We start from the raw sequence: 17,371 nt of genomic DNA on the forward strand, positions 1-17,371 counted from the left end.
AATTATATGATGTGGTATTTTTAAAAAAATACTAAGATTGACATCCATTTGGGTTTTTTTGAATTAAAAGATAATTATAATTTTTATAGAAGATACAAGAATTCATAAGAACTTATAATTTTATAGGCTATTTAAAATAAATTGAATTATTAAAAAATATTTGCTATATCAATTTTTTAAATAATTTGAAAAATATATAAGATAAGGATTTGTATAGTTACTGTTTTTTAAACCTGTCATGGGAAACATTTTTTGAGAATAATTTTTTGTGTTATAAAAAAAAATGTTTGGGAATTATATTTTAGAAAACAGTTTTTGTTCTAAAAAAATATTTGGTTGGATTAATAAAAAAAATTTAGAACAAAAAAAAATGTTTGATTTTTTTTTTTAATTGATAAAATGTTTTTTTCAATTAACTCCATATTATAAATATATAAATAATTTTTATATGCACAATTCATATAAATTAACAAAATTATTCCCTTTTAAAATTTTTATACCAGTTATAATTTTCTTAAACAAATAATAATTTTGTAATCATATGTAAGTATATTAATTTTAATAATTTAAATAAGAAAAAATGGTATGTGGGTGTGGTGTTTTGGTTGAAGGTTACTTTATTAAAAACACACAAAATAGTTAAAGAAACACAAAAATAATGAAGAAAAAAATGAAGAACAATATATTATTTGATTAGTAAAAAAAAAATTATTATTATAAAAAAAAGTAGTTTTTGAGAATATGGAAAATACAAAAAACAAAAATACATCACATTCCCCTAATATGTTTTTAGTGTTTTTTGTTTTTAAGAAAAAATAATAATTTATTAAAATAATAACCAAATAGACCTAAATTTATAGGGCTTTAATAAGAAAGTTATAATTTTAAAAATAAAGAACATAAAATATATATAAATGATATCTAAGGCTTATTCAAAAATTATTTTTGAAAACAATTGTTTATTTTTTAGAACAAAAAACACGTTTAATAACTAAAAATAGTTTTTGATGTTTTTATTCTTAAGAACATAAAATAAAGTGTTTTTATATAATATTTTTTAATTTTTTTTGTTATTTTTATTTATTTTAAGGACTATTTTAAGAAATAATTATATAAACATATAAAATGATTAAAAACAAAACACTAAATAAAAAAAATTATTTTAAAAATATTAAATATAAGTTAAAAATATTTTAGGTTTTCAAAGAAATTTTTTAAAAATATTAATTTTTGAGGTATGTTTCTCGAACAGTGGCCAAATTTGTTCTTAATATCTTATTTTTTATAAATTATTTTTACAGCATAAAGAGGGGGGTGGGGAGCATAAGGACGTTGATTTGGAAGCACAAAATCGTACATAATAGCTTGAGTTCAAAGCAAGTAGAATCTTAGTCGATTTGTAAATTATTGGGAAAAGAATTTGAACTTATCATTGAATTGAGATTTAATAATGAAGTCTTGAATATGGGGGGAGGGGGGCAAAACATTCTCAAATGCGTCGCTGCTGAGTGCTGACACGACCCTTCTCGAAATGAAAGAAGCCCGGGGGCGACTCTGTCCATCTTTGATTGGATGCAAAGCAATGTCATGTAATTGTAAGGTGTTTCACCCCTCCAATGACGTTACGAATCTCCCCTGAGATCCATTTCGTCATCTACCCCATCCACGCGTCTTCATCCTACCACACACACTCTGCCTTGAAAGAGACACATCCTCCCTCCCACGCTCTCCTCCCCGACGTGACCCCCCATCCCACCACCCCCGTTCGTCATTCCTCCCCACGCGCTGCACAGCGAGTGCAGGACCAGGGTCGTGAACCCTAGACGCCGAATAAAATCGCCACACGTGTGCAGTTTCTGGAACCTCCACCAAAAGGCCTTTCCAACCACGAAAAGCCCACGTGTCCCGTCTTTCCGCGAGTGCTGTACACTCTGCGGCTTGCCATTGGGCGCCATGTGGGACCAATCACAGACCTTCTCTTGCGCCGGTTACGCTGCTTTTTCCTGTGTGGGGCCCACCATAACATGCAGCCAATCACGTGTTAGACACGTGGTGACTGATCACCCGGCGCCCGTACTCTGTGTTATGATTATCGCCATCGGTTCGGTGCAGTCAGAGAGAAAGATAAAGAAAGTAGAGAGACAGAGAGTGGAGGGGATATGGAGGCCCTGGTAGGTGGTGGGAGGATGGTTAGTGGCTGCTCTGTTGGGGAAGGTTTGTGCATGGAAAGATGCGCCGGAGGTGCGCAGGACAACGCGATAATCAACCGGATAATGCTGAGATTCCGGCCGATTGCGCCCAAGCCGGCCGCCGGCGGATCTTCCTCCGGTGGGTCGACGTCGGAGAACCGGAACGTCGTGGTTGCGAGAGGAAGAGGGAAGAGAAAGTACGTTAGGGTTAGGAAATATAACCGGTGTAGGAGAAAGAAACGAACCGCTGAGGAAGAGATAAGAGATGGGTTGGAGAAGACGGTCCAGACGCTGCAACTGCTTCCGGAGAAAGCCGACGGGAGTGACTCGCCGGCTGGAGCGTCGTGGTGTAACCTCGAGCGCTCGGAGACAACAAAGCCGATTCGAGAAACGCCACCCTTCTGGCTCACCTTCAACGGTGAGAACACGTGGTCTGCTCTTGATCGGGGCGTGGTGAGGGAGGCGACGATGATCGTGGTGGAGTCGTGGGTGACGGTGGAATGCGTGAGGAGCGCATGCATGGAAGGAGGGGGGCTGGGGAGTACGGACTTGGAGAGAAGAAAGAATCTGGAGGGGGACACCTGTCCGGGGCTGATATCGGACGGTCTAAACAGAGTGGAGTGGGTGAACGACGCGTACAAGAGGATGGTGAGCCAGGAGATTAGCAACGGGCGGTGGCCGGAGTGTTGGGTATGGTTGGTGGCGAAGGAGAAGCTGCCGTACATGTACCCGGCGTTTACGTGCAGAGTGAGGCTACAGTACACGTTTGGGAAGGAGAAGCACTCGCAGACGGTGCCGTGCGACGCCTGGAGAATGGACCGTGGAGGCTTTGCATGGAGGCTCGACGTCAAAGCTGCGTTGAGTTTAGGTCGCTGAAGGGGGTTTCAGAAAGCAGACGGAAAGCTGAGCGCTACAACAGTAATATCAGGTATATATCCTGTTTCTTACTCTATCCAACCGTGAAAAATATATAAAAGGAAAAGGAAATTCACTCCCAATTACAGGGTATGTCAGAACATTCCCACCTCAAAAACATGAAATTTGGAACACTACGATTACCAAATGTTGAAGACTATGTAGGTAAAACAAAGATATCCGCGTTGAAGAGGATAGTTAATATGCAAGGGTAGGAAAGCCAAGCGCCACACGGCAGCACATTATCCAGATGAAAGACATCGTATCCTACATGCCTATGCAAGTCAAATGTCAATCGTGTCCATCACTATATGTCATGTACATATATGTATGGTGACATGCCCTATGGGTCTATTATGCCTCTTTTTGGGCGAGCACGATGCCACAATCAGCCGTCTGAGTTTTAACTTTTAACGTCAACCTTTTTCACCATCTGCTGTTTGAGCTTGATGGGTCTGCGTCAAATCCTTCTTTGTCGCATGCATTATGGGGGAAGAGATGTATATAAAGGAAAAATGCTACCTTAACTAACAACCTCAATATATCCCGGCCATGTCAAAAAATAAGACACAGGTATGGTAGAAGGTGTACATGTGATGTCTTTTGGATATCTATCGCAGAGGTTGGGTGCTATAGGCGGTCCATGTTCCATGTATAAATAGATAGGTACTAGTGAATAAAGTAAAATTTCAAATAGGAATCCCCCCATTCCCTAAGTTATTGGATGTCTCAATCTAAACTCTACTGCAACCCTCTGTAACTGACTGAATAAGGCCTTGATATTTATTTTCCTTTAATTTTTTCTTTTCTTCTCCTTCTCCGTTTCCTTTTTTTTTTTTTTTTTACCTGTACATTTCTCTTCAAATTTCGTAAGAACCAAACATTGTTATAACTGGCAGCTTCCATAGAAAATTTCTTTCCTCCTTCCTTCATGAGCACATACCCATTCATTCACAAACCGCATGTAATCTGAAGGCATTAACAGTTAAGTGATTTTAGTTATTCCTTCAGATTAATAAGGGACCGGCACGAATACAAATACGTCAGAAAACTTTCTTGGGAGTGTTAAGCTTAAAATGAAATGCGCTTTGCTGATCATTCACATGTTATTTGTCTCAGCTTTTTATTTTCTTTAATTAATTTGAGTATGCTGTTCCATTCCTGGCATGCTAACATATATTTTGGTAATGAGGTTTCCTCTGCAAGGTTTCAAGAGGGATGGGTGTAGCTAGGGGGAGAGGGTCCAACATGTAAGCATGTTGAAATCCTTGGTAATTTAGTAATTGAAGGCAAGCAGCCAGGAGTAAAGAAGCTCAGACCAACGCTTGAACCCAGGTTTGTGATAAGAAATTTCACCAGCTGGGATAGTAATGACTTCAATAATAGAGTTGGATTAAAGGTGTGGAGTACTGAAGGGGGCTGAGGATGCGCCCAAGAGGCCGAAATGATGGGTGGGCCATGTTAACCAAACTGTAAGTAGTATTACGATGTACCTGGATTGGAGTATGTAAAAATCAATGTGACAATGTACTGTGTAATTCTCTCTTACTGGGAACTATTGACAGTGGGGCATTCAGGCTGTCTCATGGGCTCTTGTTTGTCAAAAATTCAAAATCACTTACAATCAACAAGTCATTTGTTAAAAAATTTCAAGAATCTGGTGAACTCAATTTGTAACTTTAACTGTAGGCTCCATTTTAACTTAAACCAGGGCTGAAACTGATATTGAAAACAAGTTCCACAAAGTACAGATGCAGCATCCCTTTCATGGAATTGAAGGTTCATGTGACCACAGGTTCAAGAGGGTTTTCCCTTTCTTGCATGTCTTAACACAGTCCAATACCATGTCCCTTAGCGGTTTCTCAACATCTTCAATGGGTAGGCTAGCATCAATAATCTGCAGAGAAGCCAAGAAAAAGGTTTAGTCTACCACCTATGCTGAAGCATACAAGCTGTTTCTAACACCTAAACAAATGAATATGATCTCAGATACTAACTGCTAGGATACTAAATGTATCAGTAGTCCAACTGACCAGCTAATGTACTTTGTTTGGTATGCAATTAGTTTGGTTCTCTTAGAACAAAAATGAAAAGGAGAGAAATCCTGTGACAAAACTAGTTGAAATCAAATTAACAGCACAACTTCAAGACATGAATGTGTACCGTCACTTCATAAATTAATGAAAAACTGCTCAGCAAGCAGCTGAGTTAGATACAAGAGAACTGCATATCAGAAAGCCACACGTTGTTGAGATTAACCAGTGGGGGTTGGGTTGCTGAATGAAAACACACTACGTTTGGTGTTCTTAAGAAAATAAAAGATAAAAAACTAACAGTAGTATGGACAGTATTGAACATGAATTGACAAACACAAAATATATTGTACCCCGTATTATCATCTAATACAACAATTGATTTATTATCAAGTATGTATCATTAAAAATATGAATAACAATTCAGAGCTATACTAAAAATCCTAAACTCAGTATTAAATCATATGATTAAATCTCAACAAACTTAGTGACAGGTGATAATGTTGCACCCAAAGGATGGCATCAAAACCAGAGGCAGATTTGCAGCTTTTGATTTGCAATATTAACATCATATTTTTCCTTCAGCAGTGAAAATTAGTATATTCAACGTAAGTTTTACCTTCCATGAGGGATCACGAAGGACCTGATAATGATGAGCAACTTTTCTCTGAAAGTCAAGCTGCTCGTATCTCTCGCCACCATAGCCTCCTCTTTCTGCTGCTTTCTGGTAATTTCATGATAACTTTCAGTTCCAAATTTAAAGAAAAAAAACCATCACTTATATACACCCCTGGTTCCAGCAGCCAGTTAATTCATTGGTAACACTGTTCATCTGAACATTATCTTCATATTTCATCAGTTTAGAAGCCTAATGGGATTGCTTATCATTTCAGTAGTGATCTACAATAGTACCTATTAGGCACATTGAGTGCTTTCTAAACAGTCATTAACCTACAACTAGAACATCCTGCAAACTCAAGGCCGGGCCAAAACAGGAATTAAGCTGAGCAGCAAAGGAGTGGTCATTTTATTGCTTTCCAGTATGGTTCATGTGGAATATAAATGGTAAACCCATAAGAATCATTAAATTTAGTTATTTAGGAAGAAGACTCTCCACCAAAAGGGCCCAATAATCAAATCTCCACCATTGTCTAGTGTTGGGATAATTGCCAATCATTACAGGTGAGTGCCTGAAACCATCAAACTGTATAAGACTGTTGTCTGCCAAAACAAACATGGTCAAAGTTTTTGGACACAAAGTGAACTAGCCCTTACAAGGACTACTTCCCAGCCCAAAAATCATGTCTACTAAAAAATAAAATGAAGTGTTTTCAGCAAAACAATGGGAAACTAGATGGAAAGTGAACAACACAGTTCAATCTTGATTTTTATAAGCACTGCAGTGATGACAAATTACCTCTGGTGGTATGTTGAGGTACACTACAAGATCTGGAGCTAGCAATCCCATCTCTGGTGCCTGCAACAGAAGGGTTTATATATTCGCTACCTTAAAGAAAATAAACTTCATTTTTTGTCACAGTTTCAAGCAAAGTTTCACCTTACACCATTCAATATCAAGTCCTTTGGCAGATGAAAAGGCCACTCCAGAATAGGAGTAACGGTCAACAATGAGGGTGGTTCCAGTCCTCAGCTTAGTCTCCATCAATGATCTGCATAACGTGGATGACCAAGGACAAAACTTACATTGTCAAAAGTGCTAATGACCATTTAAATTTCAGTCAGTGTTGGAAATGGGCCCCAAGTTATAAAGTTTGAAGACCTATGGTTCCAAAACTAAGTGCTTTTCTGATTTCCAGAGTTTTCTCCTTTTTATATTTGTACCCCACCTAACCCCCACTAGAAAAAAGAAAAAAAAAATCTAGAGTATCATTAAATACATATGATTCATATGAAAAAAAATTCTACTGCATAAAAAACATACTAGAAAATTCCTTATGTGAAAAGTTTAGAGTCGACTGTTTGCTAAAACCTAACTTCAGAGGAAAAAAAAAAAACATTGAAATGGAGTACATAGAAACACTATAATATTGGAAACTAGGTGTGCGCCATAGATAACTCTCCTAATGTAGAATTAGTAAAACCAAAGTATAGTTGCTTATTCCTTTGATGCATTGGCACCTAATTTACAAGTCCAGTACAAAACCTATTATCTTGCAATCATGCAGATGCACTTGAAAAAACATAAACTGAGATCATATCAAATTATCTTTCAGGTGCGTAGATTTCCTCCAGTAGTTTAAAAAAAGCTAATCTCCTTCACTAAATATCTGAAACATGTGATAAAAATAGGTCCACTAATATTCAACATACGTAGCCATTTATGCCCTGTTTTCTATTGTCTTTTCTGCATAAGCACTTGTTGCAGATCCAGGGAAACCTTCATCCAAATGAGGGACAACTTCACACCAAGTAGAAGGGCTTACTCTAGTAATTCCTACCACAGCTGCAAATTGAACTTATTCAAAACTCTATTGCATTTCACGCACAAAGATTATAGGTTTATTACCTGTCTACCTGATAGTGGGAACTAAAGTTTTTAAGCATTGAACTACTAATCAGACGGCTAAAATATAGTATCAAGGACTTTCCATAACATGAATTTTGCATTAAACAATCAAAGGTAATCTCTAATTACAATTACTCGAGCTTAAAATAGAACATTAGAATGGGTGTTCTTAAACATTGGCAGGAATAATAACAGAAACGTATTTTTTTGGTACCTGCCGAAAAGGCACTAACAATCAGGTGGCGTCACACATACATTTTCAGGTCTCATTGTTTGTACGCGAGTGCCATTTGTTTATACCTTTATACCTTGGTCTCATTCATTTGTAGCTTCGTTCAACAGCCTGGATCTCACCCACACACACTCACATGCATACAGCGTTCCAGCATCAAGTACCATGATGCCCTAAAAGTTATCATTTTCCATGCCATGCATGAGATATGTGACTGTATTGTGGTTCTCTATCATCTTCCAGGGAAAAACTCCTAGATTATGACAAAAAACTACAATTTTGTACCATGCACCCCCCCCCCCCCCCCCCTCTCCAAAAGAAAAAAAACAAGATCATTCAAATATTTAATATACACCTAATTCTAATATTTGAATAAACCCATAGTACCTGTAAACTATCCATAGACATAAGAATACTAATTTTACCAATTACACAAGCTTTAATTGGATTAGGTTTTTAACCACTAATTCTTGATCTCCATGATATATAAAATCCCAAACAAATATAGATTTCCTAGATGACACTTTCACTGATCAATGCTGAAAGTTCCATCCAATAAAAATTTTAGAATTAAAGAGTATGCTTAGGAGGATTTTTTTTTTTTTCATTGTCATCTTTCATAGCAATGCTAGGTAAGGTTCATGACATCACTAAACTTATACAATGACAAAATTTTCACTAATAGGGATGATAAAAAATAAGGCTTCCCGGTTACCTTCTAAAATACCCAAGATCCAGATTGGTTGTTTCACTGACCAACGCTTCAAGTCATGAATGAAACTACAAATACGAGAACTATTCTTTTCTCATAGCACAAATACGAGAAAAACAAAACTTTCAAGAGAAAAAAGACTTTTGTTTCTTCATAAAGAAAAATTGTATTCTTTCTTGGTTTCCGGGAGAAAAGAAAAACATATTTCTTCACTGTCATTTTCAGAGAGAAGAAAAAACATGTATTCTTTCTCTCTGATTTTTCAGGAGAGCGTGTTCTCACAGACAGATAGATAAGAAAAAAAACTTTCTTATTTTTATTTTTATTTTTTTTATTCTAATATTGGCAATTTTTGGGTAGTTTTAAAACTCCTAAAAACTCCCCTTATTTCTCCCATTTATTGGGTGTGGTCGGGTCAGCTCAGTTGGGCACCCAAACCCAACTCCAACAAGGGATACAAACGCATTTAAAAAACTCCAAATTGTCAACAAGTGAGTGGATTAGAGCCTAACTTTGCTGGAAAAATATGTTACTCAGCAGACAAACTACCAACAGATCAAGCAGCACGCATATGAACACAGATTTCAGATAAATTTCAACAAACCACAAAAAGTACCTCTTTTCCCAACGATTCGCACTGAAAAGGAGATGGATCGTGTGATCATCTAAGTCCGATTTATTGGCGAGGTATGAAGATATCATTTGCCCAACACAAGTACTCCTGTCTGGAAACCGCCACAATTCGGCCGAAACCCCAAGGCCCTCCAGGTAAGACATCATTCTACTCGATTGTGAAGACTTCCCACTTCGATCCAAACCTTCAAGAACAATCAAAGCACCTCTGGAATCGCTGTTGCGATTGTTCTCCATGTGCATATTCCTGAAAGAACAGTTGCAGCGCAAATTCGAGCCGAATTTCACCAACCCTCGTGCTGATCCGGCTCCAAAATTTCTAGAACATCATTTGGATAAGTAAGTACTTTGAAACGGAAAAGAAAAGTATTTTCCAGAGAAAACGAAAAGGCGAGTGAATGGGTTACTTACAAAAGCTTAGGGAGTCTGAAATGGGAGGCATGTGACATGACCCTTCCAAATTTCCAATTGAGCGAGATCACGAAGAGGGTCAATTTTGGGGTTTTTGCTTTTTCAAATCCCCCTTCGAGGGTTTTCCCCTTTGTTTTCCCGGGTTTTCTATCCGCCCTAACTCCACATTTCAATCCTCAATTCAATTAGTTTTCAAAATTTGAAAATAATATATAGCTTAATAAGATATTTTGAATCATAGATAATAAAAATTAATTTTTTTACCATCTCTTATGTGTTGTAATACTTATATTATAATATTATAAATAATCCTTAAATAAAAAATTTTATCGTTGTCAAAGTGATTTATATTTAGTTATTTGAAAAAAGGAATTCAAAAAATATATTTATAAATTTCTTGGTATTTATTAAAATTCATGTAACCAATGATAAAAATATCGAATTTTACGGATATAAATCAATAGATATTTTGACATAAATATAAAACAAAAATCTTATAAATGAAATTAGAAGTATAATATGTATTTTAAAGTTGTTTCGTTAAAGAAATTAACATATATATATATATATATATATATATATATATATATATATATATATATATATAAAAGTGTAGATTGATTATTAAATTACATCAAATATTATTCAATAATAATATTGTGATATTTGATTATAATATATTTAATGTTAAAATTATGACATATTTAATTTAATTGTATTAAATGATAATAAATGTATAATTTTTTAATATTTAATTAATATATTAATAATATTAAAAACTTTTTGCTACTTAATTAAATAAAATTTTTATTTATTTATAAAATAATTATAATTAATTCATTTTTTAAATGATTATTTTAATATTTTGTGTATATGAACACTTTTAATATATATATATATATATATATATATATATATATATATGGTGCATGGCAATTAACAAAGGGCAAACTTGCCTAAATGGATGCCAAAAGGTCCAACTCTTAAATTATTAGAAAAAAAATAGTAATTTTTCTTGCTTTTTTTTTTTAATGCTTTTCAAAATATCATTTGATTTTTTTAGTATTTTTGTTATTTAATTTAATACATTATATATTTTTGTTTCTCTTCGTAATTGCTTACTTTAGTAATTACTTACTTTATTAAATGATATTGAGAGTATTATTTTTTAAAATATGGAAAAATATTGAGAGCACATGAATCTGTTGGTGTGAGCTGTTAGAAACTAACTTAGGAATGATACAATTGTAGACGTAAAATCGTAAATATAGAATTTTTGCCAAGATATTTGTATAGACAAAAATAGGACTATAATTTTCTTATTTATTTTGTATTCTCTCCGTGTAAATAGTATAATGAAAAAACCCAGAAAAGCTGATATGGTATCAGAGCAAGGAATCCGATCATTGCCTCCATTCATCGGAAAAAAACTTTAGTTTTGTCTGTTTGATTTGTGTCATTCAGCTATGACTGACACTGGCATTATCACCAACTCTAGTGATCCTCCATCACATACTGACTCCATCATCACCACCCTTACTGGCCAAATGACTGAAGCCTTATCCAAAGTCCAAGTCTCGACTTCAACCACCGAAAACTCAACTGCTCCAATCAGTATCAAGTTGGATGGTTCCAACTACACCCTTTGGTCCCAGGTTGTTGAGATGTACATCTCCGGCAAAGATAAATTGGGTTATATCAACGGCGATTGTCCACCACTGCCACAGGCAAATCTATCATTTCAAAAATGGCGTACTGGTAATGTCACTGTCAAATGATGGTTGATAAACTCTATGGATCCAACACTCATTGGCAATTTCATCTAATTTCCCACAACAAAATTGGTCTGCGATGCCATTGCTACGACTTATTTTGATGGGAGCGATACTTCTCAAGTCCATGAACTCCGGCGATGTGTGACTCGTCTACGACAAGGCAGTGGATCCTTTGAGAAGTTCTACACCAAACTATAAGGACTATGGCGGGAAATTGATTTCTATCGTCCAAATCCAATGGAATGTGCCACCGACATCTACCACTACAACAACCTACTCCAAGAAGATCGCGTTTACACTTTCCTTGATGGTCTTGATGATCACCTTGACAACATCCACAACGATGTGCTACAGATGCGCCCATCTCCCTCAATCGAGCAAGCTTATGCTCATGTTTGCAGAAAGGCTCTCCGGCAAGCAGTCATGAGCACTAGTGATCCCGACAATACCTCGGACGTGGTTCTGACTACCAAAGGGTTGAAACTGAGTTCAACCAACACAAACTCTGTTGCAGTCTCTAGCCATGGAAAATCCACTACAGCCTCTAAGTCACAAAGTGTTCCTGATGGAATGAAATGCTCCCATTGTGGCAACCAGCGTCACACGAGTGAGAATTGTTTTAAAAAAAATGATTATCTTGATTGGTGGTATGAGTTGCAGACAAAAAAAAAGAATGACTTAGCTGGTGCGGATGCGAACAAGGGCAAAATGGTTATAATGTCAGTCGTACCTCACCTTTCTTTTTGATTCCTTAAGTCGAGTCTTCTCAGGATGCAGGACATGTCTTTGATATAGGTAACTATGGTTCTAATTTAGTTACCTCCTCCTATGATATTGATCGTGGTGCATGGATTCTTGACTCCGGAGCCACAAACCACATGACTTTTGCAACTATTGACTTTACTATGACATCTCCACCGCGACGCACCAGTGTTGCCAATGCTAATGGGGTTGTCTCTCCTGTCACAGGGGCCAGATCTGTGTATCTGTCCCCTTCACTCTAATTATCAAATACGTTACTTGTTTCATCGCTCACACATAAATTACTATCTATTAGTCAAGTTACAACATAATTAAATTGTGTTGTTCTAATGTATCCTACATTTTGTATTCTTCAGGATATTCTCACCAAGGAGATAATTGGGCGTGGTACTAAAAGGGAGGGTCTATACTACATGGAAGATGTTAGCACATGTCATGTTCACCAAATACAAAGTGATGTGAGAGAATGAAAAATTTGGCTTTGGCATCGACGTTTAGGGCATCCAAATTTTGGTTATCTAAAGCATCTACAACCTAATCTTTTTTTTAATACGGGGTTGTCTGACCTTAAATGTAATACTTGCATTATAGCCAAAAGTCATCGGACTTCCTATCCACTAAGTATGAATAAAAGCACTATTCCTTTTGCTTTAGTTCACTCTAATGTGTGGGGTCCTTCCCCTATCTCGATTGGTTCTGGTGTTCGTTGGTTTGTCATCTTTGTTGACGACTGTACCCATATGACCTGGCTTTACTTGATGAAACATAAAGATGAAGTATTACATGTGTTTCAATCATTCCATGCGATGATCCAAACTCAGTTTTCTTCCAAGCTCCGAGTTTTCCGCTTTGATAATGGTGGTGAATATGTTAATCAGTGTTTCCATACTTATTTCGAACACCATGGACTTGTTTATGAGACATCGTGTCCTCAAACCCCTCAGTAAAATGGCATAACTGAGCGGAAGCACCGCCATATTCTTGAAACTGCACGAGCTTTACTACATGAAATGCTTGTGCCATCCCAATACTGGTTTGATGCGATGTCCACTGTCATCCATCTACTGAATAGATTACCCTCTAAAGTCTTGAATTTTAAGACTCCGCTCCAAGTTCTAGCATCACATGTCTCTTTACTTATAACCCTAATGTTTCCTCCTAGAGTATTTGAGTGTGTAGCTTATGTACATCTTCACAAAAATCAAAGAACCAAATTAGATATGTGTGCTTGTTGTTGTCTCTTCCTAGGCTACTCTATGCATCAGAAAGGCTATCGATGTTATGATCCCTCTACCCGACGCACCTATGTAACTATTGTAGGGACCCCTCATCCTGAGAACACGTGCCACGCACCTCATGGTGACACGTGGCACACATTATGATCTGAATCACCCCCATCCGGATACATGTGACGCGCCTCTCATATCCAGACTGCCTCAAGGAAGTTCAAGCGATGCTTATAAACATAAGACATTCGGACGACTTCCACCTCATATCCGGACTGCCTCAAAGAAGTTCAAACGACACTTATAAGCATAAAACATCCGGACGACTTTCACAAATACATCTGAATGACCAACATAGGTCATCCGGATATGATTGTCCGGGTCATTGACTAAAGTGAGCAAGTCTTACACGTTATCGCAACAGCCTGCCATGACCCACGTTCCGCCCCCTACAGAGTTAAAGGACAAGGTGAAGTGACAACAAGTCACTTCCCACGATCACTTCACACGATCACCTACCACAATCTCTGTCAGCCGCCCGTAGGGTGATGATGGTCCTGCCACCACCTAATGTCATCATAACAACACAAAATATCTCTCTGCCATTAAAGAGGGAATCAAAGCTTCTGATACTATATATATCAGTCTTCACGCAAAGAGGAAGGTAAGCTTGCTATACCTAGTAAAAGGCCAACTGATTTATCTCTCTCTCTAACCATGGCTGACAAAACCATCGGAGGGTGCGTCCGGACACCCCGTACGGACGTCTTTTGCAGGTGGAATGACTGAATCAAGAACCTATATTGGTTGAGATCGTGCGTTTATCCATTTGGCAACTACGTGGATTACCAGGGATGTGAGGCCTCAACAACTATGGATGTTACCTTCCTGGAGTCTGAACCTTTTTCCCCAACCCCCACTTCTTCTCTTCAGGGAGAGACACGATATGAAGAGCATAAATAGTTGCACTTTGACTGGCCAAATAGTGAAACTATGGTGGATGAAGCACCAAGCTTAATGCCAATTGATCCCACAAGATTAGATGGACCCACAAAGCAGAATACAACTTCATAAAATTATACGCCTTCAGCAATTGAACCAAGTTCCCCCTTTCCTTAGTACATGCAGACCCACCTCCTGAGAATATCCCTAAGGTAAGCATTCTTGACACGTCTTCCAATATAAGTGACTTGAATACTTCTGTTGGATATACATTGCCTTTCAAGGAAAATTGTGGCAAGCCACTGACTAGATATTCTCCTGATATTGAAAAGCGAAAATCAAAGTATCCAATTGCCAACTATGTGTCTACCAGGAGATTATCTGAACCCCTCAGAGCATTTGTCAATGTACTTTCCTCAAGTCAAATTCTAACTGGAGTGCAAGAAGTCTTGTCTAACCCGAAATGGACTTAAGCAATAAAAGAGGAAATAGAGGCACTACTAAAAAACAACACATGGACCATAGTTCCGTTACCTAAAGGGAATAAAGCAGTAGGATGCAAATGGGTATTTTATATCAAACACAAGGCAGATGGTACGGTCGAAAGATACAAAACAAGATTGGTGACAAAAGGCTATACACAAACATACGGGGTAGACTACCTAGATACTTTTTCACTAGTTGCAAAACTGAGCATTGTAAGGGTATTGTTATCTCTCGTAGCCAACCTTGATTGGCCATTACATCAATTTGATGTAAAAAATGCCTTTCTACACGGAGATCTTGAAGAAGAAGTGTACATGGAACTTCCTCTGGGATACATGACATCTACTAAAACAAAGGTTGTGTGCAAACTACAACGAGCACTATATGGATTGAAACAATCACCTTGAGCGTGGTTTGGGCGGTTCAATCTAGCAATGAGGAAATACAGATTCAAGCAAAGCAACTCGGACCATACACTATTCACAAAGCACAAAGTGGGAAAGGTAATTGTGTTGATAGTCTATGTGGATGACATGATTATCACAGTAAATGATGAAGAAGAAATAACCAGACTACATAAGGAGTTAGCCACCGAATTTGAGATGAAAAACTTGGGAGGACTTAAGTATTTTATGGGAATTGAAGTTGCCAAGTCCAAACAAGGAATATTTATTTTCCAAAGGAAGTATGTGTTGGATATATTAACTGAGGTAATAATGTTGGAGTGCAAACCGATGGATACTTCAATTGTCCAAAACCATAGACTCAGAGAATAACCAGATCAAGCACCAGTGGATAAAAGGATGTACCAAAGGTTAGTTGGCAAAGTCATATACCTCTCACATACTCGTCCAGACATTGCATATGTTGTAAGCGTAGTTAGCCAATTCATGCATAACCCTAGTGAAGACCACATGGATGCGGTAATCAGGACATTAAGATACTTGAAGTCCTCACATAGGAAATGACTTTTGTTTTCAAATAATGGTCATTTAAGAATTAATGGATATACAGATGCAGACTGGGCTGGAAATATCTCGAACAGAAGATCTACTTCAAGTTTTTTTATGTTTATCGGTGGGAATCTTGTTACATGGAGAAACAAGAAGCAAAATGTGGTAGCACTTTCTAGCGTCGAAGTAGAATTTTGTGGAATGGAAAAAGGGTGTGTGAACTACTCTGGATGAAGAGACTACTTACTGAACTATGTTTCGCCTTTGCCTCATAAATGGATCTTTTTTGTGACAACAAAGCTGCTATTGCAATATCTCAAGACCCAGTCTAACATGACCGTACTAAACATGTGGAAGTGGATCGACATTTTATTAAAGAAAACCTATAAGCAAAAATAATCCGATTTCCATTTGTGAAGTTCAAATACCAATTAGCAGACATACTCTTAAAGGCGACATCAAGCAAAGAGTTCCACAACTCACTCAACAAGTTGTGCATTAGAGATTTGTATGCATCAATTTTAGGGGGAGTGTTGGTGTGAGTTGTTATAAACCAACTTAGGAAGGATACAACTGTAAACGTAAATATAGAATCATGCCATACAAGTATGGCATGATCTTTGCTGAGATATTTGTATAAACACAAATAGGACTGTAATTTTCTTATTTATTTTGTATTCTCTCCATGTAAATAATATACTGAAAAAACCTAGAAAAACTGATAGAATCTTCAGATGCAGCAATCTCCATGTCAACTGGTCTTGAGCACATCCCTCTAACTCCCCCCATGGGTCTCAAAAGCATCACGATAATATCCTCGAGGAAACCTATCGTAGAGTTCTGGCCCAAGGAGACCATGCAATCTATGAATCCCATGTACATTAATAGTGAATTTCTTGTTGTCAATGGAGCATTTAGGCTCACAATTTATAACAAATTGTATTATTGTTATTTTAAATATTGTTGGGTTGATTAAAAAATAAATAAAAGTGTTAGTTTGGTAGAGAGGAATAAATTGTGATTAGAAAATTGATAATTTATTTTAAAATTTTGCCAAAGAATTTTGAAAACATAATAAATAAAAATATCTTATCATATGTTAACAAATATATATATTTAAATTATTTTTAATTTTTATTAAAAAATATAAAAGTTAGAAGAAAAATGCAACTAAGTGTTAATTACATTATTATTATAATTATTTTTGTCACGGGGAGAAGCTGACTTACCACTACCGTGGTCAATTATAGACAGCGCGCACGGCTTCTGGTAGCTTCTAGACAGAGGTGAAAAGACCTCGGTACCCTCACAGTGTAATTAAACCTTCCAATGAAATCGTGGTTTGGTAGGAGGCACATGGAACTAAACTCGCATGCATCGCTCCTGCCAATCAGAATCTTGCCAATTGACCACGCGTTCACACTGTCAAATTTGATGCCGACGTGGCCGAGACATCTAAGCCGTCGAAGTTTTGATCCACGGTTCAGAAAAGGAATGAAGCTCAGCCGTTGGATCAGGAATAGGCGGGAACTCAACGATCGTGATTACGCAGACGCCTTTTTAGTATTGACTGCT

At 37.0% G+C, this 17,371-nt stretch overlaps 2 protein-coding genes across 4 annotated transcripts; one reads left to right on the forward strand and one right to left on the reverse strand.

The window, feature by feature from the left end:
* The first annotated feature begins 1,921 nt into the window (after positions 1–1,921).
* LOC100249110 (uncharacterized) lies at positions 1,922–4,502 on the forward strand. Of its 3 annotated transcripts, none has more exons than XM_010662498.3 (2): positions 1,922–3,117; positions 4,311–4,502. In XM_010662498.3, exon 1 carries the CDS (start codon positions 2,160–2,162, stop codon positions 3,063–3,065), a length of 906 nt encoding a protein of 301 aa, XP_010660800.1. In that variant the 5' UTR covers positions 1,922–2,159; the 3' UTR covers positions 3,066–3,117; positions 4,311–4,502. The 3 variants fall into 3 exon arrangements, with proteins under 3 accessions (XP_010660800.1, XP_010660799.1, XP_002270738.1); XM_010662497.3 differs by having other exon boundaries at positions 2,029–3,117; positions 4,297–4,502; XM_002270702.4 differs by lacking the exon at positions 4,311–4,502 and adding an exon at positions 3,194–3,901 and having other exon boundaries at positions 2,121–3,117.
* A 188-nt stretch (positions 4,503–4,690) lies between these two features.
* LOC100245592 (thymidylate kinase) lies at positions 4,691–9,835 on the reverse strand. Its single transcript, XM_002264890.5, has 6 exons — positions 9,653–9,835; positions 9,225–9,560; positions 6,696–6,807; positions 6,555–6,614; positions 5,757–5,861; positions 4,691–5,001 (listed from the first exon to the last, which is right to left on the reverse strand). Exons 1-6 carry the CDS (start codon positions 9,688–9,690, stop codon positions 4,870–4,872), a joined length of 783 nt encoding a protein of 260 aa, XP_002264926.1. The 5' UTR covers positions 9,691–9,835; the 3' UTR covers positions 4,691–4,869.
* Positions 9,836–17,371: the final 7,536 nt, after the last annotated feature.

The sequence above is a fragment of the Vitis vinifera genome, chromosome 14, assembly GCF_030704535.1.
Source record: "Vitis vinifera cultivar Pinot Noir 40024 chromosome 14, ASM3070453v1".
In the NCBI taxonomy this organism is placed as follows: domain Eukaryota; kingdom Viridiplantae; phylum Streptophyta; class Magnoliopsida; order Vitales; family Vitaceae; genus Vitis; species Vitis vinifera.